This window comes from Lissotriton helveticus, chromosome 4_2, assembly GCF_964261635.1.
Source record: "Lissotriton helveticus chromosome 4_2, aLisHel1.1, whole genome shotgun sequence".
In the NCBI taxonomy this organism is placed as follows: domain Eukaryota; kingdom Metazoa; phylum Chordata; class Amphibia; order Caudata; family Salamandridae; genus Lissotriton; species Lissotriton helveticus.
In genome coordinates this window covers 133971400-133997884 of record NC_136064.1, presented here as the reverse complement: position 1 = coordinate 133997884, position 26485 = coordinate 133971400, and the positions used below count along the sequence as shown (strand labels likewise).

The 26485-nt window shown below is 43.3% G+C and overlaps 1 protein-coding gene across 1 annotated transcript in view; it reads left to right on the top strand.

The window, feature by feature from the left end:
• The first annotated feature begins 10135 nt into the window (after positions 1-10135).
• The window catches only part of LOC144752124 (indolethylamine N-methyltransferase-like), a 48882-nt gene continuing 32532 nt past the window's right edge, over positions 10136-26485 (top strand). Inside the window, exon 1 of the mRNA XM_078640067.1 lies at positions 10136-10283. Within this exon, the coding sequence (XP_078496193.1) occupies positions 10136-10283 (148 nt within the window). The remainder of the gene's footprint in view (positions 10284-26485) is intronic.

The window sequence follows — 26485 nt, the reverse complement described above, 5'->3', positions numbered from 1 at the left end:
CCATCCGTGCTTCCAAGTGGCGATGTGGATCTCAGACAGTGTCCCAACTTAAGCGGGCAAACATTTGGTATCCCTGCCCCTCATAGAGAATTATCTGTTACTAGCATTTAGTCCCCATTAGGTAGAGTTTATTCCGTTAGGGGTTGTACATAGTTTCTCTTCTCTCAAGATGGCCGCCATTGTGGACTTGAGAGTAGACTTTGCAGACCGCTCATTCTAGTGTTTCCTGAAGAATGCGCGAGTTCTAAACTGCGCACTTCAACGGTTTTCGTGAAGAGATAGCAGCACGGAATCCGAGCTCCGCGTCTATCCCTCATGACGGGAGCCGCTCATGTTGAGTTAGTTCCGAGAGTATTTCCTTGTGATACATAGTCTGTATTTCACAGTATTTCCTGTAATTCATTTGGAAAAACTTCAGAGAACTTGTATTCGTAGATATTCGTCTGGGAAGCAATGGGCGAATCACATCAGTCTTCAGCCAGAATACTTCGTTAGTATTATCAGAGACATCTCTATAATCATCTGCCAACTATTGAATTCTGCGTGAGCTTCTCGAAGATAAGTCGAGAGTTCAAAGCACCGGCAAAGAAGAAGAGAAGAAAAGACAGTAAGACTTTCATCTTGCCTCTTGAACGCGGCGTTATTAGGAATTTGTTTCCCTTCCCTTCGTTCGCTTGCCCTATTCTCTCCTTTCCCCCTCTGTTCCTTACCCTATACCTTTTTGCGCGCTCGAAGGATTACAAAGCCTAAAGACTGCATATACTGGAGCAAGAACTAATCTACTCACCAGAAGGGATTTATACATCTTGTCAGGAAGCTTATCAGGTAGATATAGTTAGATAATTCTGTTTTGGGGGGTAATTATTTCACCGTACAAACCTTTATTAATGTAGACTCTCCTCTTCACAGTTAAAAGCACATGACAGAATTCCACCATTAATACAGAAGAGTAGCAAGGCCCTGGGAACAGCTGGTAGGAGAAGTCTAATTATTTGGTATGGAGAGTTAGTAATAATCAAAGGTAGGTTGTTGTGTTTACTCTTTCCCTTCTGTGTATTAGGCACCTCGCCATTGTAGAAGCAGCAGAAGAATACCGCAAGAGCAAGCAGCTTGAGGGTGTCAGCAGTTTTCAAGGTGTCTCTTCTTTCTCATCCACTTCCCCTTTTCCACCTTGCTGGTGTACTCGGCTAACTGCGGAGACACTGGGAGGTGGGCGATTGGGACCAGCTTCTATACTGCCTCTGCGAAGAGATTGGTACCTTCTGACAGACCTGACAATTATAGTGGGGACGGGCGGGAAGACGTTTCATACCGCTAGTGTGTGGTGGACGGGGCCAAACGGGCGGGGCTTCAATGCGAGTTCACATGCATCTTGTTTATAAAGGGTCAGAGACCAAGCAGAGCAGCAGATGAGGAGAAAGCAGCCTCCTGGTCTCAGGAGCAACACGGGGATGGCGCTCGGGAAACTCATGGATGCAAAAATACTTTTGGAACAGGACCCCAGAATCCTTCAGATGTCCAAGATAGCTCTGCTGCGCTTGTTCATCACAGTCACCCTCTGGTTCATCACTGCCACCCTTTGGTTCACCACTGCAACCCTCTGGTTCACCACTGCCACCCTCTGGTTCATCAATGTCACCCTCTGGTTCATCACTGCCACCCTCTGGTTCATCACTGCCTCCCTCCGGTTCATCACTGTTACCCCTGGTTCATCACTGCCACCCTCTGGTTTATCACAGCAACCTCTGGTTCACCACTGCCACCCTCTGGTTCACCACTGCACCTTCTGGTTCATCACAGCACCCTCTGGTTCACCACTGTAGATTATGGGGAGAAAGCACACCTGCCCAGCCTCAACCGGGCGCTGGTTAATGTGTTACTGAATTTGAGCTTCAAGTCCGGCACCTGCTTCCTTATCTGTAAGTGCTTTCTGTTGTGGTTTAATTTTTGTGACAGCCTGGAGCATTGTGCCATACTTGTAGCTATTCTCTGACCCTGCTTCGAGGGTCAGAACAGTGTCAGAGAATAGTTGGCAACTACTCTGGAGGCGCCACTCAGGAAGCACTTACAGGGTTACAGCAGGTGCCCAAGTTGAAGTTAATTTCTTTTTAACCATTTTGTAAATGGTTACAAAGAAATCAGCTTTAATTTGGGCACCTGCTGTAACCCTGTAAGTGCTTCATGTACTTCAGTTTTGGAAATCCGTCTCGAACGCGATTTCGCAGATTTTTCTGCAATTTCGCAAGATTCGCGGACCGCGAAATTGCAGAAAATCTGCAAATTCCGCGAACGGAACGGATTTTACGCCCATGCTTAAAAATGATTGTCAAAGGGTATTCTAGACAAGCACTGAGGTGCATTTTAAAACTGACCAGGTGTGCAGATCAGATACAACAACCAGGTTCATCCTGCTCATAGATTTTACCTTACACAGGAAAGGCCTCTTGTAGCTTGTTGTATTGCTTTTTATCAGGAATACATATTTTAACTGCCTTTAGAACCAAGTGCAATTTACCCCTGCTAACAAGCAGTAGAGCTCTCATGCTCCCCCATTATAAATGAATACATCAAAGTATTGTTTGACAGGCACATCTAACTTGCCAAAAATAATCTAGTGTATAGTGCAGAAAGTACACCAAGGGTTTGGAAACGTAATACCATGTGTAGCCTGCTACACCTAATGTGCCACATGCTATAGTGGCAGTGTAAACAGGGCTCCAGACCTATCCAAGGCAGAGTGACCACTGCACATAATTTTCAGATCAGTATTGTGTCAGTGCAAACAGGGCTCCAGACCTATCAAGGGTAGCCCGACTGCTGTAGCTAATATGCCACCAGCTATAGTGGTAGTGTGAAGAGGCCTGCTATTCTACCCAGGGTTGCTCACCGCTGCACCTAATGTGCCACCAGCTATATTTGCAGAGTAAACAGTGCTCCAGACCTACCCAGGGTAGCCTGACTGCTGAACCTAATATGCCACCTGCTATCGTGGCAGTGTGAACAGGGCCTACCTATCTAGGGTAGCCCGACCGAAGCACGTAATGTGCCATCTGCAAAAGTGGCAGTGCAAACAGGGCTCCAAACCTACCCAGGGTAGTCGTACCTTAAAACCATTGCTCCTAACCTACAGAGGGCAGACTTAACAGGCCACCTGCCATAGAGGCAGCATTTATTATGGGTCAAGGGCTATACAGAGTAACCTGACCTCTGCACCTAATGTGAAATACTGTATAGTGACAGTGTGAACAGGGCACCAGACCTACCCAGGGTAGCCTGACCCCTGCACCTAATGTGCCACTCGCTATAGTGGCAGTGCAAGCAGTGCTCCAGACCTACCCAGGGCAGAGTGACCACTGCACATAATTTGCAGATCACTATTGTGTCAGTGCAAACAGGGCTCCAGACCTATCAAGGTTAGCCCAACTGCTGTAGCTACCCAAGGTGGCCAAACTGCTACACTTTTGTGCCAGTCGCTATAGTAGCTGTGTAAACGGGGCTCCAGACCTACCCAGGGTAGCCTGTCCATAACTAGCGCTCCAAACATACTCAGGGTAGCCTGACCACTGAACCTAATGTGCCGCACTCTATAGCAAAATATTGAAACCACTTGTTTTCTCATAATTAAAAATCCAATTCAATGGTTAATAAGAAACATGTATGTTGACAAATAGCCCTATATCTGTATGAACTGTAAGAATCGTATTTAGCATATATCTATGCCAGTTCTTATCCTTTGCTCGAACCCTGGAATAGGTATGAAATCAAATCAAAATGCGGCACCGGGTGTAGTGGCTTAGCGGACTAATTCCTCCACTGTTGAGGTTTGTGTTTGAGCTCATGGTCACAGTTCAAATTCCGGTAGGTTCACTTAACCTTTCATACTCCCGAGGTCGGTAAAATCAGTACCATTGAGTTGGGTAACAATAAACATCTGTTATCCAGTGCCAAGGTACCCTTCGGGGTGCCAAGGTACCCTTCGGGGTGCCAAGGTACCCTTCGGGGTGGACGTGTGCTGTACAAATACACATTTTATGTTATTTTAGGCACGTGCTTTGGTCTGTTGTGCTCTGCTCTTTTTTTGCATTTTCTCTCTGTATCAGTAAGATTCTGTCCAGACTTGACCATGCTAATGTCCTTTATGCAGGTCTCCCGCTATACTTGCTGAAAAAACTGCAGATGCTTCAACATGCAGCTGCTTGCTTGGTGCTACCGTACCAAGCACATGTCTCGCCACATTAGAGAAACCTGCATTAGCTTCCTGTGACCAAGCGGATCACATTTGAGATCCTTCTCCAAATGCACCGAGCAATGAACAGCTCTGGTCCAGTCTACGTATCATCCAGGATACGCCATTACTTATCTGGGAGAACTTTGTGCTCATCCCGTGGCCACTGCAACTCCTAGGATCCACAGGGTCGTGGACCAGGGTCAACGGACTCGACAATTCTGGCCTCCGTGCCTACTCTAACCAGGGATCACACTCGGCAACTCTGGGCATTAAGCTTGCCTCATCTCTACAACGGCCCCCCACAGATGCTGGGGATGCCTGGTTTCACCTTGGAGATACCCAGAAAGGACCATCTCACAGGGAAAGCCAGGACGGGTTCCCCAGCGGTCTTCAGCGCTGGGACGCTCACGGGCAGCCGTGCGCTTTACAAGTCCAACACATTTACATTTACATTTACATTTACATCACTAAATCGGGGGGATCCTTCTCATTGCTGGAGCCTCTGGCCTTAAATAGAATCCCAGTACAATTGCAACAAATGGAAGAACAGACTCTTTTCAGAAAGAAACTCAAGACATGGCACTTTAAACTTTAGCCTCCCTTTTCCTCCCTTTGTTTTGCTACTCTCTGTCTAGCGCTGGGACACTCTTTTTTGAGTAGGTGTATGCTTAACAAATCTTGTCATTCATTCATTCATATATGAAAGAGGTGTGAAGTGCCTCATACCTGCAAACAATGATGTGACTTTACTAGTCAGAGATGACTCCTCTGAACTCCACAGAATATTCAGAGTAGGGCTTTTTGGTATCCCGTTGCACCACACAGCCAAATCGTGATTGGTAGGTCTGTTGACCCACATTTAACACCTGTGCTGCTTTGGAAAGGATGCCAAAACTATTTTTGTGTATTCCCTGTTTGGTCGCTGAAGGGACTTGCTTTTGTCTTGTTGTGGGCACGTATAGTGCCTGCTTCAAACTCGAATTTAGTGTTAGATGTAGGAATACACTAATACACTCCCCACTTACACCTCAACCTCAGAATTCAAATTTAGTATGGCTAAAGATCTTTGCTATTTTGGATTTGCCGAGACACATTGCATTCTGGGCCAGTTTGAAGAAGGGCAAACAGGAACTAATGCTTCCCTAATGTTTGACTGATTGCCAGAGAGATTCGAAATGAGAGAGGCGAACAGTGAACCTGAAAGATTTACGCGAACTACTAAATTAAAGAAAGAAACACAAGAAAAAAACGGCCTATAAGGCAGTCATTGGATCGAATAAAGTTATTCAACAACTGACGACCTGCTTAGAGAAACATCATATGCTACATGAAAAGTGATTGTCCCCATGAAAGCCAACAGTGTAAGATGTGTTTTGAGAAATTACTCCGAGGTCCTGAGGAGAGTTCCTCTTCCAAGGAACTCGAAACGCGTCGACCATCATCGCGTTAGGCCAATCATCTAAAAAATGCTTCAAAGAACTATTTGAATACTTTATATATTTAGATGGCCTACAGTTTAAAATTGTGACTATATTTTTGAAAAGTACGTTTTAGCTATTCCAGTTGATTAGGATCAAATTGTGTAGAACAGAGTCATTATTTACGAGTATTGTCTGATTTTCTTTTGTTTCCCTTTTTTTCATACTAACTCATTTCACGATTTCTGAGAAGAATTGTATGTATGAGTATGAACGAGGATTCATGAGCGAATGTTTGAAAGAATGCGAGTGATTATCGAATTAAAATGCTTTGTAGTTAGGATTCTTATCCTTTCTTCTCTCCTGACAATCTAATAGCATTTTTGAGAATGAGTAATTGCATGGTGTTTTTGTATTTGAAATAAATAGATTAATTCTAATGAAAAAATCTTCTGAAGAATCAGTTTGAGTCTGTTCTTCATGGGTCAGTCATGAGATGAACAAATTGCAGTATTGGCATTTGGTTGTTGTTTATTTGTTTATAAGGCCCTACTGCAGATTAGCCAAACCTTCTGTTGGTTCTCCCTAATGTTTGGGCCACTGAGGGCACTCTAGGCCCATGTGAGTGTAGTAAGACTTTGGCTTAGATCATTGACCACGTTGTAATGATTTGCATCTTTTACGCATGGTCTTAGTTTTATCCTTCTTTTAATATTTTACCAAGGGGGGGGGCTATTGGTGGTAACTTATTCATTGTTGTAAAAAATATACTATGCATACTCTCTGAGTTGGCGGCCGGTTAATGCACATTGCAACTGATGTATGCACTTTTCCCCAACCTTTTTCACCCACATACATTTGTTGTGCATTTGACTATGGTTGCCATCTTTGTCTTTTCAGGCTGACAATGTCATGGAAATGTTTCATTGTTCAGGGATTATGCAATGTCATTTTATTTTCCATGTACCTTGTTTGATTAATGTATGATACAAATAGATCCCCACCGATACGAGAAGAACGGTTATCCAGGCCCTCGTCAGCAGAAGGCTGGACTAGGAAAACTCACTTTACGCAGGAGCTTCGGCAAAACTCCTGTGGCGGTTGCAACGCATCCAGAAAGCCTCTGCACATCTAATCCTCGACATCCCCAGCCGCAGCCACATCACACCCCACCAGAGGTACCTGCACTGTCTTCCCGTCAAGGATAACTTTCAAGCTCCTCACCCATGCACACAAAGCACTCCACAACACCGGGCCAACGTCCCTCAACAGGCGACTCAGTTTCTACACCCCCAGCCGCCCCCCCCCGCCCTCACCGCAGTCCCCCGTATCCAAAAAGAGACTTCCGGAGGCAGATCTTTCTCCCACCTCGCCGCCAAGACCTGGAACACCCTCCCCACAAACCTACAGCAGACCCAAGACCTACTGACCTTCAGAAGACTCCTCAAGACCTGGCTCTTTGAGCAGTAGCAGCACCGCCCCACCTCCAGCGCCTTGAGACCCTCACGGGTGAGTAGTGCACTTTACAAATGATTGATTGATTGATTGATTAAGGGTGGCTGGGTGAAACACCACCAGTTTTCTGGGCCTCCAGCTGATGCTTGGAGGTCAGTGATTACACTTTCCACCTCTTCCTTATTCCCTCTGTCAACTATTCTGGCCCACACTTGAATTTTCTGAGATATGGCTGCATTTTAGAATTGGGCCCCAAACAATTGTGGCTCTACTCAAATTATTTCATCCACATTAGCTACCAATTCTCCCTCTGTAAAACAGGGATTTCTCCTCCTTGCCATTATTGTACAAACAAAATTAAATAAATGTTATGACCCAACAAGAAGATAAATTAGAGAAGAAATATGGACAAGAAACAGTGACAGTCCTGACTTAACTGTCAAGAGTTCTGCTTGCAAATATTGAGGTGCAGTGGAATGGCAAAGGATCATGGACTGACATGGAGTGTGTTTTATAGTGTGGTATGCAGGTGAACACAATTAGCCACAAAAAAATAGGTGTGTGATACGAGCATCCTTCATAAAGCAAGAGGAATATTACAGTGTTGACAGATTCCAGTGAAGGAATCACTCAGTCAGCAACCCGCCACTATAACAGAAGCAGCACAACTGTAAGTCTAAAAAGGCTTGTCCAATTCTGCCACCCTGATGGTGACAGAGGAATGTGAGCTAGCAGAGAAGTCCACTGTGTCGAAAGCGGTGGAGCGTTTAGTAGGAGGGAAACGCTTTGTTGATGCGGACAGTAGTTCCGACAGCACACATGGGTGGGTATGATAATGTCAGCTTGACTGAGTGCTTTAAACTCTACCGTGGATGAACAATGGTTTTGCTGCCGAGATCTAAATCAGGCCTTAAATGACTGCCAGGGCTGTTGCTGTGGTAGGAAGGTGAGCAGCATCCCCAGATGGATGTAGAAAGGGGATTCCATCATGTAACAAGAGCTCATCATTGTTCCAGAGCCGAGAGACAGCAAAGAGAGTGCCCCTCTCAGGAGTTAGATACATGACACACCATGGTGGCTTCTTCTGGTCAGTGTGAGACAGACTCTCTCACTGTGAGTGCAACTGAAACTACCACCCACTCCGGTCCTTCTCTGATTAGGAGCCTGAGGAAGAGGCTTAAGTGAGGCACTGGGAGACAGGAGAGAAAAGCAGAAAACAAGAGAGAGGAGGGGCAAGTGAGTGGTGTCAGTACTTAAATTGTAAAAGAATGGGTGTTGTTGCCCAAAGCCCTGCTCCTGTGGTAATATTAACCGCTTCGCTGCGGCGGCTTTTCCCGCTGTGTGCGGCATTTTCAAAAATACCGCGGTTCATGACGAGCTCAGCTCGTCATCAGCATCGAAGGTGTTAAAGGATTGGTGCATGGAATACCAAGACTGTATAGCATTGAATTCACCACAATCCTTTTTAATTCGCTAGCAGGCACTCCCTGCTCCTGTATCTCACATGAGTATGTTCCTGTTTTCTTCCTTTGTGTTTTTTCAATCTTTTTCTTTCTTTGTCTTACTTTCGGTCAATATCTGATCAGGGAAAAATGTGCCAGTCCCCAAAAAAAAGTGGTGGCGCGCGCTACCATCAACCCGCAGCTCAAATTGAGCGCTGAGCGGTGGCATGTGATGTTTATACTCCATTTCTATGCAAAGTCTGTTCTGGAGAAGAAAGCAAAGAGCTTAAAAGAGCAAACTACAGTCAGAGGAGTGATGTCCCATACAGATCAAGGGGTCAAAATGCTGTTCTTCCTTAAGATACATATGACACTTGGAAGACTTTTGGCCCAATTGATTGTCATAAAAATCTTGAGTACTTATTGAGAATTCAAGAAGAGAAGTGTGATGACACCCCACCTTTCAAGGTGGTGTAAATATAAGGACAGGAAGAGACCCTGTGACTCCACCCTGCCTTGTTCTCAATTAAAGTGAACTCTTGGAAAGAGAGTGCAACTTTGAAGGAAGCTGACCAGGTGAGCAGAAGCTATTCAGACTCAAGGAACCATCCAGAGTCAGACATGTTCAGAAGCTTACATTGGGGGGCAGCTCAGGAAAAGAGGGAACAACTGAGGAGGAAGAGAAGCTGCACAGACTCAAGATACCTTATAGGGTCAGTCTTGTACGGATATTTGCATTGGGGGCTGCTCTCGAAAAGAAGGTACAACAGAAGAGGAAGCTGAGCCAGTAAAGAAAAGCCACACAGACTGAAGAATCTTGCAGAATTATGCATGCAAATGCATGATTTGTGAGGCAAATCAAAAGCTGTCAAGGGGTCACTGTCGGAAGGGTAGGTTTGCTCCATTTCATTTTTGCAGTGGCCAGAAAAGGAAATCTGTGCTGTCTTATTCATACAAGCCTGCGGCAGTGAAATGTTGGGGAAATAAGGTGTGGCCATCTTGGGATGGACGGTGAAAGTGAGTGGAATATTTTAGCATGTGATAAATTAGCATTTTTCAATAATTTACCTGCCACATTTTACTTGTTCCCTGCCCCCCCCCTATCTTTGGAAAGTGCTAAAATGCAACTATTTCATATACCAAAGCTTGAAACTGGACATGAGGGATACAGAAGGGGGTGCATTGCTACATGCAGAGTTTGGGATGTATGTCACTGATTGTATTCTGCCCTACTTTCAGTATTCAATGAAGATAACAAATAAACACTTTAAACTTTAACATTACTGTAGCAGTAGGACCGTGAAACATCACTGCTTTACCGGTTCCCACTAAGTGTATAGGGCATTTGTTTGTCTTGCTCTGTCTGTCTTATGATTCAAATAGTTATGTTTGCGAACAAGATGAGCAATTTACAACTTCAGTCAGCTGTTAACTGTCAACAAGTCTGGAATTCATTCTTTGTGAACCTTGGGGCATGTGACTTTTACAAATGATTTATGACTGTTTTTTGATAATCTACAATTTAAATTATTCAGTATAAATGTCAGTGCACATGCCATAGAAGTACAGCCTATCATTTTGTATCATCAAGAATGGCGTCTTTTGCTGCCCTGCAAGCAATTCATGACCTCCACCTGGATCCCAAGGCAATGCTTGACACATACTCAGGAGAGAATTCTGGCTTTAAAGAAGATTCTGTTAAATGGATATTCACTCGATTGAACAAAACCTTCTCTTTGGGTAAGTGGCCCTTCCAATCCATCACATCCATATGTGTGTTTAAGTACAATATAAGCTTATAGTGGGTGACTGGAGTAGCACTTCTCTTGAGATAACATGCTGGTATTCATTGACACCTCAACATGCTGGTGAAAATAGATTTAATTTGACAATCACAGATTTTTCCAATTCTGGTTTCCTGATAAAAAGATGTAATATGTATATTAATTACTTGATCTTGTAATCAGAAAAAGCAGCTGTGAGATGAGTGTGCTGTGAATGTAATAAAAAACAGGGAAAGGTGTCAAAAACTGATAAAACAACTAGGGATAGGTGATGAATTCCACTTCACCAGCAGAGTTTGTGGAGTTGTGGCCACTATGTGTTACACTAGAAAAGCAAAGTTATAGCCAAACTCCGCCAACCGCCGTATGGCAGAGTTTATTCTCATGGGCAGCTCGCCAATGGTAAGTTGGCAAGCACAAATGAGAATTGGTATCCCCTAGTTCCATTTTCAGGGACTAGTAGGGCACCCAGTGAGATTTTATCAATTCAAGTCAAGTCAAGTCAAGTCAGTAAATTTGTATAGCGCGCTACATACCCAGAGGGTCTCAAGGCGCTTGAAGAAGGGAGGGGAATTACTTGTCAAATATCCACGTTTTAAGTTGCTTTCTGAATGCTAGGTGGTTCTGAGTAAGGCGAAGATGAGTGGGAAGTGAGTTCCAGGTTTTAGCTGCCAGGTAGGAGAAGGATCTACCTCCCATGGTGGTTTTGTTGATGCGAGGTACAGTGGCAAGGGCTTGGTTGGAGGATCGTAGCTGGCGGGAGGGGGTGTAGAAGGACAATCGTGTGTTGAGGCATTCGGGTCCGATTTCGTAGAGTGCTTTGTGTGCGTGGGTTAGGAGCCGGAAAGTAATCCTCTTATTGACGGGGAGCCAGTGGAGGTTTTTCAGGTGGCCAGAGATGTGTTCTTTACGCGGTATGTCTAATATGAGCCTGGCTGAAGCGTTCTGGATGCGTTGCAGTTTTTTCTGGATTTTTGCGGTGGTACCGGCGTAGAGGGTGTTTCCGTAGTCCAGTCGGCTCGTGACCAGAGCGTGAGTGACTGTTTTTCTAGTTTCGGTGGGGATCCAGCGAAATGTTTTCTTGAGCATGCGGAGAATGTTGAAGCAAGATGAAGAAACGGCGTTGACTTGTCTGTTCATCGAGAGTGAGGAGTCCAGGATGACGCCCAGGTTGCGTGCGTGGTCCGTCGGGATAGGTGCTTTTCCAAGGGCCTCTGGCCACCAAGAGTCATCCCAGGCGGAGGGGGAGGTGCCTAGGATGAGGACTTCTGTTTTGTCTGAGTTCAGTTTTAGACGGCTGTGCTTCATCCATTCGGCTACTTCTTTCATTCCTTCATGCAGGTTGGTTTTGGCCGTGTTCGGGTCTTTGGTGAGTGATAGGATCAGTTGAGTGTCGTCGGCGTAGGAGATGATGTTGAGGTTGTGTTGGCGTGCGATGGCCGCGAGGGGGCTCATGTATACGTTGAAGAGGGTGGGGCTGAGTGAGGACCCTTGGGGTACGCCGCAGATGACTTCAGTGGCCTCTGACTTGAATGGTGGGAGGCGGACTCTCTGGGTTCTTCCGGTGAGGAACGAGGTGATCCATTCCAGTGCTTTTCCTTGGATTCCGATGTTTTTGAGGCGCTGTAGAAGGGTGCTATGACAGACCGTGTCGAAGGATGCGGAGAGGTCGAGGAGGATGAGGGCGACTGTGTCTCCATTATCCAGTAGAGTTCGAATGTCGTCTGTTGCTGCGATGAGGGCGGTTTCCGTGCTGTGCTTGCATCGGAAGCCGGATTGTGAGGAGTCGAGGGATTTGTTGGTTTCGAGGATTGCGGCGAGCTGGTTGTTGATCGCTTTCTCGATGACTTTGGCCGGGAATGGAAGGAGTGAGATAGGGCGGTAGTTTTTGAGTTCGGTGGGGTCAGCTGTGGGTTTCTTCAGGAGGGCGCTGAGTTCGGCATGTTTCCAGCTTTCCGGGAAGGTTGCGGAGTTGAGGGAGCAGTTGATGACGTCTCTGAGGTGCGGTGCTATGATGGAGTCTGCTTTGTTAAAGATGTGGTGAGGGCATGGGTCTGTGGGGGATCCTGAGTGGATAGAGTTCATCAGACGGATGGTGTCCTCAGTAGAGATTGGCTTCCAGTCATTGAGGATGTTCAGGGGGGGTGGGGGTCCTGCAGGGGGTTGGGTGGGTTGGTTTACGGGTCGGTTGTCGAAGCTGTTGTGGATGTCTGCAATTTTGTTGTGGAAGAATGAGGCTAGGGAGTCGCAAAGGGCTTGAGAGGGGGTGATGTCGTTGGAGTTGGCCGAGGGGTTGGTAAATTCCTTGACGATGTTGAATAATTCCTTCAGGCGTTTGCGACCGGTTTGCAGAGAGAAAGCTGCTGTTTGAGTATAAAATCTACTCGAGCGGCAGCAAAGAAGTGCATTCTGGCACACCACACAGGGCTGTTTGCATTGATCTCACAGCACAGAACAAGCAACCAGCGCTAAAAATCAGCATGAGCAATGCAAAATGCTGATTTACGCATGTTCAAGGAACTTGCTGAATCTCGCTGAGTTTTCATGTAACTCCGTGGAATCACACAGAGGGAAACTCTGTGAGCTCCACCTACCCCTAAACACAATACATGAAGGTACACAATAAACTGCTAAAGGCACGGTGCAGTGCAACACATTCACCTCTAGCATCAAAACCCAACTTGAAGGTGTATCTACTATCTTTGTAGTGTGGACTCCTATGTTTAGCTTTACCAGTCTATGGAAATCCTGCGAAGGCCTCAGCTAAATGTTGTGTAATGAGAACAGTGACTTGGGGTCTGATGTATAATTTGGCGGTCACATAGTACTTCACCAGGATGATTGAGTAAATTACTCAGTCACCATTATGAAGGTCATGACAGACAAATGTTTAAATATCCATCTGGCTGGTGAACATTTCAAGCATTGACAGGAATCACAGTCAAGGTGGTTTGTGCAAGTGTAGTGTAACTTTACCGTATAGCTCTGTGAATAAAAGCGGTACCATACAGTAAAATTAAAAAATATTTATAAGAGCAGCGGCGGGATCCTGCGGCCAGGGGAGGCCAGGGTGGGCCACATTCTTTGGATTTTTTTGGGGAGACATCAGACAAAAGCAGAAGTAAGGAGAGGGGTCGGAATGGTAGGGAAACAACACTCACCCTCATTGAAATTTGCATTTGCACATTGAGGACTTATGTTTTTCACTGAGATGAGGAGAAAGAAACCTATGCCTGTGCTTCAATGTTCAGATGCCACATTAGACGGCTTCTTACAGAAGTTTGTGGTGGCTCTCAATAAAGATATTGAAGTGGACAAATGCAGTCGTTCGCTGGGCCCAATACCATTGCATGCAACCATGAACACGGTCTCTGCCCAGGCTGTCCCTCTGATAGAGGACTCTAACCAAATAACACCTGTAACCCCCCATTCTCCAAGAAGAACCCCCAATTGCACTATCACCCACCGTCATTATCGTAAGCCAGGTACCCCTTGACGGTTAGCAAAAAGGCTTGGGCGTTGTGATACCAACAATCATGGGAGACCAAAATGGGACTGGGTCTGGGACTGATCATTGGACTTTGGCAAGGATTAAGAGAACAAAACAAAACCTCCCTACTTCTGTGGGAAGACCCCAAGGGGGAGAAGGGCCTGTAAAGTCAAAGACTTTGTCTGATGTGGACATGATGTCAGCCTGATTTGATAAAATAGTGTCAGACTCCCTGGAGCCTATCTTATCGCTAGCAGAGAGCTTGGCCAATTGTTGTTGACAGGGGGGAGCACAGCGAAAAAAATGGTTTCAATGAAAGATGTTCTTTGTGTAAAGGCGTGATAGGTAGGGGAGAAAATGCTAACCTGGGTGCTCCCAAGAGTGGAAGGACAGCATTAGACGAAGTTATATTCATAGGTATGGAGGCCAATATATGAGATCCTCCTCAGAATAGGGATAACGTCTTCGTTCCTGAAATAGTGCCGTAAAACCAGGCAAGTGGTCAATAGAGGAGGGTTAACAGTGAGCAAAGGGAACCTAACCCTGAGCTCTGAAAGTTATCGTAGAGGGAACCTACGGAACAAAAAATGCCTAATATGGGCATCCAGTCATCCAGGCAGGACAATAATATCATATTAAACCTCCCCTGGAGTATACCCCCTGCACGATGGTCCTGACAGGGGTTCCTCATGCTCGAACAGGTCCACCAGGTCACCGTAAAAGCTGTCTGAGCCTCATCAACAAATGCGTTTATTGGTGCACCAGTAAAATACAGGCCCAGGTAAACTGGCACAAGCACATCATAATGGCAAGGCGGGTGAGCTGGTTGGGGAAAATACAAAAAGTTAGAGAAGGTGATTGTGTGGTCCTTTTTTTTAAAATTATTTTTTATTGAGTTTTTATACCAGCAGACAGACAAGAAAATAGATACCCAGATGGATACATTAAAGCTTCATGAATTATGAAACAAAAACAGCAAAAGACTCAAAAATGAATGCACAAATATAGCCAACAAAATCCTTACTGCCCCATCCAATTCACAATTGGTAACCATAATTTATACCCAAATATTTTCCGTCTAATACCCTTAAGTTTGTACAAAGAAGATTCAAGATGGTATATTGATAATAATTTAGCTTGCCATTTTACAAAATTTGGTGGTTCCGGGTCTATCCATTGCGAAGTAATACAGAATCTATATACAGACATGCATAAAAAAACAAGAGCTTCTTCTGCTGTCGACCATTTGGGCAATATACTTTCTTCCACACCAAATATAACCAATTGTGCAGTTAGTTTTACCCAGATGCCGAGGCTTTCCTTAATATATCTCTCAATATCTCCTATAAATTTAGAGAGCTTTGGACATAGGAAAAAGACATGAATAGTATCTGCAGCATTTAGATTACAACGGCTACTATAGGTCCCCCGACCAGACTTCCATTTTGTTAGTTTAGCTGGCATGTAGTACAGATCAAACACTGACATATAATGTTGGGATTGAAGAGAGCCATTTAACAATACACTGGTGGCTATCTCCAAATTTCTTTCCAGCATACTTCCCTCTGCACCCAGCTTGTCTTGCATTTCTTTTCTATAGCCAGAAGATCATCTTCCTCCGTTGCCAAAAGGAGTTGATACAGAGGACTCATTTTAAGCCTCCTTTTAATTGCTTCGATAATCTCTATTTTGTCTAAAAAAACATATTTCTTAACAGCTTCTCTTCGCAGAAACTCCGAAGCTGGAGATATTTGAAAAAGCCAGCACGCTGCAATTTATACTTGCCCAATAAAAAGTCAAAGGAGGCAAATCTCTTCCCCTGAAACAAATCTCCCAAGTCCTGCACTCCCCGCTCGTCCCATCTTAACATCACCTGATCTTTAAATATTTCAGGGAAGAGAGGGCACTTCTGAAGTGGTGTATACAATGTTAACTTGCTAGAGATTCCAAATTTTTTCTTAATTATCCTCCAAACCAGGTAAGCAGTGTAGAATATTTTAAATTTAGTCTTTTTGTAATAGCTTGGTTCCACAATTCTATTCAGACATTGTTTAGCCTCTTCACCCAAAAGCATCTCATAAATGGAAGGGGCCGAAAATTCTTCAATAGGGTCATCTGGTAAGACCAACACCCCCATATGTTGGAATAATGCTATCCAATGATAAAATTGAAAATTGGGAATACCCCAGCCTCCTCTCTCTCTTGATAAAGTGCATTTTTTAAAAGATCTCCTTGCTCGGTGATATCCCCATAGAAATCTTGAGCACATTCTATCTATTCGGGCAAAATAATGAGAGGGTATTAAGAAAGGAATAGCTCGAAATATATATAAACATTTTGGAAAGATAAGCATTTTCAATATATTAGTACGTTCTACCAGCGAAAATTTTAAGTTGTTTAATCTCTCTAATGTTTTATTCGAGGAAACAATTATCGGATCCAAATTAGCTGCAATGATGTTATCAACATTAGCCATAAGTTTTACACCCAGGTATGTGGCCTCTTGATCACAATTGATATTTTCTGGTCGACCTGCTACAGAATGTATAATTTGGGTCTTGCCTACATTTAACTTGTAACCAGAAATCCGTCCAAACGTCGCTGCAGCTTCTATAATAATAGGAAGGGAACTTGCAATATCGTTTGACACAACCGCAATGTCATCTGCATAAGCGCAATTTTTAAACTCGGAATTTTGAATCTGAACAGGTTTAATAGCATAGTTTCTCTCTAATGACAAAATAAAAGGATCTATATATAAAGCAAAAAGAAGGAGGGAGCAGGGACAACCCTGCCTCGTCCCTCTTTCTATCGATACCTTCCCTGATAATTTCCCAGCTATCCTTATAAATGCAGCTGGTTACTTATATAATGCCTTTATTGCTTTAATTAAAACATCTGGAAACCCCTTCTTCACCAGGACCTGCCACAAAAAGCTCCACGAGACCCTGTTGAACGCTTTTTCAGCGTCCAACAGGGCCACTCAAACCGGAGAGTTCTCTCCCTGTGCCCAATCCAACATTGAAATAATTCTTCTTATGTGGTCCGTGGTTTCCCTATGTTGTATAAAGCCATGTTGTCTCAATGACACCAGGCCCAGCATAATATCCTTCAGCCTATTAGCTATCATATTTGAATACATTTTATTATCCAAATTCAATAAAGATATTGGTCTATATGACCCCATCTCTATATCTTTTTTGCCCTTCTTTTTAAAAACTACTATTATAGCATTAGACCAGGACTGGGGAGGATTCCCTTTGAAAGCTTCTTGACAAATTTCAACCAACTCTGTTATCATACTGTGCCTAAAAAAACGGTAAAATTCTAGGGGGATGTTATCTGGGCCCATTGCTTTCCCCTTGGGCAAGTCCTAATATAGCACTCTCTATTTCCCCCCATCCTGGTGACTCTTGTAAGCTGTTCTTTTTTGTTTCAGTCAATGTAGTTGGGATTACATCATTTAAATATTCCTCAGATGAAACCTCTCCAACATCCTCCGTGTAGAGGTCCTGATAGTATCCTTGAAAGGCGGTCAACGCGCCCTCCTTGGTCTCTTGAAGCACCCCCTGCACGTCTTTTACTTTAGAAATGTCTGTATAGGAAGCTTTTTCCCTAACCCTTTTGGCCAATACTCGACCCGTTTTATCCCCAAATTCATATGCTTCCTCCTTATGTAAAACAAATTGTGCTGCTATATCGTCAGCTATAGTTGCATAAGCCCTAGACCTAAGAATAGAAAGCTCCTTCTGGATTAGATTGAGTACAGCTACTTCCGCCCGACCCTTATCGCCTCAGCCAACTTTTTCTCAGCCATAAACACTTTATCAAAATTCTGTCGATGTTTTAACAGGGTCTGTTTCCGGTTAAAATTAGAAAAACTTAGAGTTTCACCACGGACCACAGATTTAAATGTATCCCAAGCAATCGGTATGGGGGCAGTGCCTTTATTTATCTCAGTAAATTCCTGTATCTTGTAGGCCATAATCTGACAGTATTCGCCATCCAACAATAGTTTCCTATCAAACGACCACTGTTGAGGTTCTTCCCTTTCTCCCTGGTCAAGATGTAGCACAAGTATCATCGGATTATGGTCGGAAACCAGCTTGGGTTGGATCTCGATATTAGCACTTGTCAAAAATAAAGTTGAAATAAAAAATAATCCAGTCGTACAAATTTTGCATGGGGAGCGGAATAAAAGGTAAAGCCATCATCCTCTGGAAATTTTGAGTTCCAGACAACATATAAGCCATGGTCCAGAATCAATGCCTGAAGTGATTTAAACACCAGCCTCTTTCAACCCTTAAATACATAGTTAGATCTAACATCCACAGTTGCTTCCAGGTTGATATTCATATCTCCACATAATACCATAGGCACAGTCCATTGGGCTAGTTCTAAGTTTAAACAATTAAATAGCTCAGCATCATCTAGATTTGGTCCATACACATTGCAAAGCGTAAACCTCGTTTGGCCTACTTTAATCCCTGAAATGGCCCAACGACCCCATTTATCGGCTGCTACATTAAGAATACTTCCAAACCCTCATCTTTTCAAAATCGCTACTGCTCTTTTCATACCCATTTGTTTGGAACACACTATCAGTTCCATACCCATTGATTTTAGATACCCTCTATTGTACAATGGAATATGTGTTTCTTGTAGACATAATATGTCTACCTGTAAAATCTGCATGAGTTTCCCCAGGACCTGTCGCTTTTTAGGATCATTAAGGCCACAAATATTTAAAGAACAAATTTTAATTTTCCTAGATGGTAACATAACTAATAATTGTTTCAGCTATGAACTGTCTCTGCTGTTGGTTCATATTACAAACAAAAAAAACTTAAGATTCGTACCACTTTTATAGATATGTCTAACATACTTTCTTGCTGTTTTGTTTCTTTCTTCATTAACTGCCTCCTGTCTGCTGGTTTTTCCCTACCCCCCAACCACCAAACCCCCGTGACCCCCCCTGTCCTCCCACCCTGGTACACGCCTACCCCCTCTCCCCCCCCCCTCCCGCTCCATCCTATGAGGCCCAGGGACCATAAGTCCTTGTTTACAATGGTTACCGGGCTCCTCTCCCCCAGTTCCAAGTACCAAGACACACAAGCTTATTTATACTCAATTTACAACCAGTAAAAAGAAAGATAGAAAGAAAAGTAACGGTACTAAAACCCTGGAAAAAAAAATTGAAGTGGAAAGCTCAATAAATATTCCCCCCCTGGAGCAATAACAGCACCAGAGTAGCCCCTAAAAATAGGAAAGAAAAGAAAGTTCAGACCAGAAAATGTGTTCAATCTTGCAAGGAATACCAATAAATCAACACTTTATCACCCCAATGTGTCCAAAAAGTCTTTAGCCTGCACTTCAGACAAAAAGAATTTCGTCTGGCCCTTAAACACAACCTTTAATTTGGCGGGTTCTGTAAAAAAAACACAGGCCCCTTTTTCTGAAAGTCTGGGATCAGTTGACGAAGGTGCCATCGCTTGGAGACCGCGGCTTGACAAAAATCGGGTCTGACGAAGAAGCTACAATATTTAGCTAAGGCTTTCTTATCTGGTCGTGCAAGTACAGAAATATCCTCACGAGCTCGAAAGTTGTTAAAACAAACCAATATAGCCCTCGGGAGGATCTGCTCCCCTTGGCGGGGGGTTTTAGTTTTAAACGGAAACCGATGGGCCCTTTGGACCTCCTTAGACCAATCCCAGGCAGTCAGTTCAGGAAATGCTTCTTCCAATAGCTTCACAATAAACTTCCGAACATCAGTTCCTTCTTTCTTTTCTGGGATCCCCAAAAAGCATAGGTTATTCCTACGGGCCTGATTTTCCATTTCAGACAACTTGTGGGTCAAGTCATCCCTATGCGCCTTGATTGCTTCTAACTCCGTTTTTTGTATGGTCGCTTGATCTTTAAGAGCTGATATACGAGCCTAAGCTTCCGTAACCCTTTCGGCAGTTTCAGTCCCAATTTTAATTGCTCGTCTCATGGCATTTTTTACTTTGCTGCATGTTGCCTGTGTAGTGTAGCTCCTATTTTCCCAATAGGCTCTGCGCATTGGAATAGTACCTACAGCAGTAAAGGCCTAGGCCAGACGTTAACTAGGTCTACTACTGTCGATACTAGACTTAATTTTTGGGTTTGCCAGCTAAGCTCAGAGTTCGCTAGAAACTTTCTCGAATGTTCAAGGAAGGATTAACTCCCCTGATTAGACAAGAAGGGATTTAGTTTCTGACAACCATAGAACATGACAACTTTGCTCTCCCCTAATCAAGAGTCAATCTCAAGAGTCGTGTGAGCACAAGGCAATTATTTTACTCAGTCAGTACGTGCATTCTTAGTCTCATCAGAATGTAGAGAAAAGGAAGAGACGGGCGTGTTCAATAAAAAGGTGTTATTTATTGATCAGTCTCTTTTCTCGTACAAGAGAAATGGATCGATATTATTGCAATACTTATAGTTAAGTAAAGTGCATACATTAAAAGCAATAGTATAAAATAATAATGTAAAAACATTGATATGGTTTCTGAGCCATACGATGTTTAAAATGATTAAAATATATTTACATACACATATACATTTGACTAAACGTACTCAACTGGTGTTTCTAAATACGCCTACCCCGTGTACCTGACCTAAGTCTAATGCGTGGGCGGGAATAGAAAGTTACAGTTTAAGTTAAGTTTGTTTTTGCCAAGTGAATAACTAAAGAATTCTCTGTGAGGGGTTATTCAGTTCTGTACCTGGAAGTTAGGATGAATGAGGAATGGTATCTCTTTCTCTGCTCTCGATATTCCAGGCTGCCTGCGAGGGCTGCCCAGAAACGCCGGTGCTGGGTCTCTCGGCTTGAGATAGCAGCGCGTCTCTCAGCGCGTCAGGAAGGCGGGGCTGCTGCCAGCGGGGTCTGCTTCTGCTCTCGGCTTCGGCAAGTATGGCTGCTCCGTCTTGTCACCACGCGTGTGTTTGCATAGGGCAAGGTCGGCAATATTTATACCTTAAAGGTGCCGAGATTGACGTAAGGATGGACATAGATACGTCAATAAAGATGTCATACGACTTGCTCGTTAGCACATTCTTTACTAAAGTTCTCTGTGAAATCAAAACAATGGCCGCACGGATTTTCCAGGTTGTCATAGGTTTGATTTGTTATGAGAACGTCGTATGCCTTATCAGGGGCTGTGGGAATGTCGCTTGTCTAATTAGATCTCAAGCGTTATGACCTAATCAGATAACACGTTCCTGTGCCGTAGTGTGACTGCGTCAGATAACGGTATCTGCATCATGGGGGTTTTCATGCCTCATGGGCTGACTGTTAGTTAACTTGATAGTTAGTTTAACCAGAATAGGGTCAGGAATAGGGGGACTGATTCAGAACCTATAGAAATACACGACACCCACTCCACGCTAACTATGGTCATATCTACTAATCTATGCATAGTATAACATAGTACAACATACTATAGAGTACAGTGTATACCTTACCACCCCAAAATACATAAATGCATTTCGAAATTTTCAAATATACTGAAAAATTGCAGTCATATATATTGTATGCACTTAAGCTATGAATTAAATGCAAAAGTAAACACGCATTTTTATGCATTATTGCTTATAGGTATATGAGAAATACACATGAAATGGCTCTTAATATGGCTATACAGAAAGGAAGTCCGAGACCATTTCATCACATAATAAAATATTTGTGAACATACCAGCGGGCAGCTAAAGTCTATAAAGTATCTAAAAATAGAAATTTTAGTTCTCTAGGAATAGTTTCTTACTTTAAGCAGAAGATCAGTGTCCCGGGAAAAAAATATGTAGAAAAATATTTTAAGGGGCATGCTGAAAAAATGGCTGTCCGTGAACTGGAGTGAAATTGTTCATGTGACTTTATTTTTAAAGTTGAAGGCCGAATTCAGGGAACGCCGTGTGCGAGTTTACTCAAAAGTCTCTATTTCTGTTCCGGAGAGAACATCATATCATTCAGGCTTTCGAAAAAACTGTCAACAGCTTCATGGGAAAGTTCCACTAAGTCGGAAATAGGTGTAACCATGCATTCATGCGCATGATTGTCTGCATTGACATTCTGATTCGCATTGCTGACAGAAGGTCGTACCTGTTCGATGCTGCTTTCATCTTGAACTTCACTACTCTTCAATCGTAGTGGTGAAGATTCCAGGAATGCCGTCATCAGGATTGGCAGCCTTTGAGGGCAGCACAAAGCGTGAACCTTGGTAGGAACCAACAGTGTATCTGCATCCACTGGCGCATCCGATTGTAGCGTCAGACAGGTGTCTAACACGCATTCTTCTCCGCATAGCAGACACCTTAGTACAGGTAAAACACACCTTTGCAACATTGGTCGAAATGATAGAAACCAAGTCATGTTCAGGTCTCTAAGCCGGGAGAGTCCCAGGATTTTTGATATCCGGTCCCGGTATCCAATGGCTAGGATCGTATCTTCCATTGTCGCGAGAGTTTGATCTGTGACATGGGTTGCCATAACGAAAAATAAGGACTAGGAATAGGATTCCTGCAATTAGTCCCAGGATCAGGGGAAGTCCGCCAAAAATCGAATGGACGAAATCTGGAAAAATACCCAGTATGGCTTTGAATAGTGTTAATGCCATCGAAAATACTGTCTTAAATACCTTTGAGACCCCAGTGGTATCGGAAATATTTAAGATTTCGCTTAGGATTTCCACGAAATGTACGGGGGAATTAGTTGATAATAATGTATGTATCTCTGCAGTCGTCCTTGCGACTTGTAGATCATACGTTTCTTTTGATGACGTGAGCCTTGTAGGCGTCTGAAGAAGCACTGTTTTCATTCTGCTTAAAGTGTCTATTCGAATAGAAGTAATTTTCAAACTGGGCCATGCCTTTGCCTCCCTGTCTGGAAAGGAGCTGGGGAACAAAGAAAGTCCACAGCACTTGACCTTCGCCGTTGTAGTGACTAGATAAGGAGTCCCGGGCATAAGACTGCAACATCTGCGGTCTACAATAAGAATGTAACTCCCATTATAGAGTCTTTGAAAGAATGGTTCTATTTCAGTTGCAGGTGCGCCTTGCTGGTGACATGAAAGGTTGTATGAATTCCCTTCACAGGCTCCATGCAAACTAATACCGTTACACAGAAGCGTGCCGCTTAGTGACATAGCACAATTGTTGCCACTAAGAAACACTTTCTGTCCTTTATTACTGACACATGCATGTGAATAGGGCAGGTTCCAAGTTGTTTTAAGGTACCCCTTTCCCAATTTCTCGTACATGCCAGCCTGTATATATTTTTGGCAGTATTGAAACCTGAAGGTTGAGATTGGAATATTTATGATTCCGTGGATTATCCATTCACTGACAGGTCGTTCTGACATTGTCATTGGTAATCTTTCTAGTTTTTCAATGCTCAAGATTGTATAATCAGCACCCTTTTGCGCCATACCGATTTGTCTATCAGTAAGGTTAAAGATTTGGAATAGTGACGTTGTGTTGATTAAACGCCAAGGCACATAGCCTGAACGCAGATTTTGTAACGTCCAGCCAAGCTGTACAATAGAACGCAATTGTGACTGACCATGTTGTAATAACAGTAAGTCTTGCGATAATATATCGATTGCTGACGACACAATGCTGTCCAAAGAAAAAATTCTGGAGGACAGAGTCATTAACCCATTGTCCACTACAGAAAGTGATTTTTCCAAATTAATACGATCAATTTCACGTATTCTCTCTGCTGTTTCAATTTGAGTAACCTTCCAGGCCTCATTGTATGCTGCATATACAGAGGCTGCTATGAAACGCTTTTGACGCTGTTTGCGTGGTCCCATTATGAAATCACGCAAGTCAGCACCATCAGTAAGTAAAGTAAGGTGTTGCTTCATTTCAGGCAGTGTGGAAGTCTGTAGCCATTGAAGGCATAATTTGCCCACACTGTAGGTTGTTATTATCCCTGGGTGATGTCTTTGGGGATATCTAGGGTCTGGCCTGGTCATTTTAAAACCCTGTGTTTTATTCAGGAATCTATCTTGACAGTGATTTGTATCTGTGGGCCAGATCAACCATTGTTTCCAATCAGGATGTGTTCTGTTTTGGTTTAATATATGGTTTACGTCTATCTCTTCATCTGTATCAGAGCTATTGCTAAACATTGTTGGCTTTGGAATAGACGGATTATTGAAATCTTTGATTTTGGCTAAGCCAAGACAGGTGGTTTGTTGAACAGTGTCATTTAAAAATATCATTTGTTCTGGGATCATGCAGGCTCTAAACAAAGCTTCTAAACCCTGTACTTGCCATTCTTTTGTACCCCAAACACTTTTCAAATCAACATTTTTGTCCCAATAATCAAATCCAAAAGTATTAATTTTTTCAAAGAATGAATCTGAATATATCAATTTTGTGTTGGTTATCATGGTTTTCATCCCTGTCTTGTTTGACAATTTAAAATAAAATGTTTCAGCATTACTTATGTTAAAACCTGAAAAATATGAATATTTGTCATAAACGGTTCTAGAGCTCCCTTTTGGAGGTGTAGCACAATGTTCCCATTGATTATAATTTAAAACATTTCTAGGTTGTGCAGATTTATGCAAAAAACTGTTACCATAGTGGTTATAGCAATACATACTATCATAATTTGTAGAACCTTGCAAATAATCATGTTTTGTAAATTTAGCAGACATTACTAAGTCAGACATCATGTTGTTGATGCTTTCGAAGTCCCAATCATCAGCAAATGAGTTTGGTTTTGCAAAGTCACTCAAAGAGATCTTGATTTGGTGTGGATACTTAAGGATCTCGACCGGACCATAAATTTCATAGTCAGTGTTGTCCCAGGCTACCCCACCAGGTATTGGATTGGCTGTGAAGTTGGCTGAAGAAAGTTCTGGAGAAAGTTCTCTTTTCTCGACGTGTGAAGATGTGTGTGGTTTGAGGACCAAGTTGATGTTCTGACTTGCTGTGTCCATTTTAGCATATTTTCCCTCAATGAAGCGTCCCAAAGTAAATACCATGATGAGCCAAAGTATGAGGATAAATGCACCAAAACCCACCCAAAATTCAATCCATGGTGAAACCAGATATGTTTCTTTCAGTTGTTTCAAAAGTTCCTTAGCTTTGACTTTAAAGGATTTTGATGAGGGCTGTGTCTTTGATTCACTGAAGCCTTCAGAGGAATCATCGAAGTTGATGAAGTACCCGGATGCAGTTCTGTCAATTGTTCCAATTGCTTCAGGATTTTTGTTTCTTGCATTGTCATTTGGTACTTCATTGTAGATTGGTGTGTCTCTGCTAAATGTTTTTATTTGGGTTTTCAGAGGTCTCAGTTCTATTGCATTGTTGCATAGTCCTTCTTGTTCTTCTGTAGGCGTTTCGAATGTGATGAGCCTCTTTGTTAGGACCTCTGTACTGGTAGCAAACCTTGGTGTTCTGCTACTTATTGGGAGTCCACTTGGCCTACTGTTTGTTATCGGCCACATGTTGTGGTTTTACCAGGTCGATGGATACAACTCGGTTCTCCTTTTTTCCAGCAAGTGGCGGTAGTACAACTGATCTTGTCCCGTTGACAGACAAGACAGGAACTGCTTTTCTGTAAGAAGGCCCAAATTCCTTCTTTACCGCGATCTTCTCCCTGACTAGATCCCCGACTTTTGGAATCCAGACAGGTCTTGCTGGGACAGGTGGTAATTCTTCAGTGGTTGTTGGCTGTTGTTTCAACTGTATGTTGCTCAGGTCTTTTCTTGTTTTGTTTAAGTCCTGCAAAATAGCCAAACGGTCTTTGACATCAAAGGTTTTTTCTATTACCACTGAAGTCTGACTATCAAGGTCAGAGATCAACATCCTAGTTCCGAATAATAATTCGTACGGACTGAATCCCTTCAGAGAATTTCTTGGCAAGTTATTTAGACTACGTTGGACACTTATTAGATGTTTGACCCACCCAGCTCCCGAACCTAATATCCTTTCCATTATAGATTGCTTTCTGCCTTGGTTTTTTCTTTACACCATCCAGTACCCTCAGGAAGGAAGTGAGAAGATTCCCGCTGGGCTGTGCTCATTCGGCCATGTTTCCCCCCCAGGCTGGATTGCCTGAGTGAAAACAATGGTCGAACGTAGCATGCTCTTAGCGTATATGCCATTTAGACTCGCAAATCTTGTATAATAGTCCGGACGTCAGCCGAGTGCTGTGGATCTACATTATAAGTGGAAACTAGCCTGTATATGTTAATCGCAAGCCATTCTTTTTACTGGTGATGTTATCTGCAGTCAGATTCCACCGTATTTTATTTTTTCTCTCCCCACTGCGATTTCTGTTGCAGTTTGGGCAGTTTTTTACAAACATGGTATGATGTAGGCTCATGCCTGGCCACCAGTACCGTGATTGTAAATCTTCCAGAGAATCTTTTAGTTTGAGGTGTCCAAGACCCTCACCCATATGTGCGTCTGCGACTAACAAGTGTCTCCTGTCCATGTTTGGAATCACTCTATCCCCCACTCCAGGGATTCGAGCAAAAGGGACGGAGTTCGCATCGATTATGTATGTGTAATTGAGTGGATAGTTGATCGGTAACGCTGAGCAGTCGCCTTTTGATGACGTTTTCACCGCCAGCAATGTTTCACCGTCAATGTATTTTAATGTACGCTTTTTTCGATCTACGGGAGCCGAT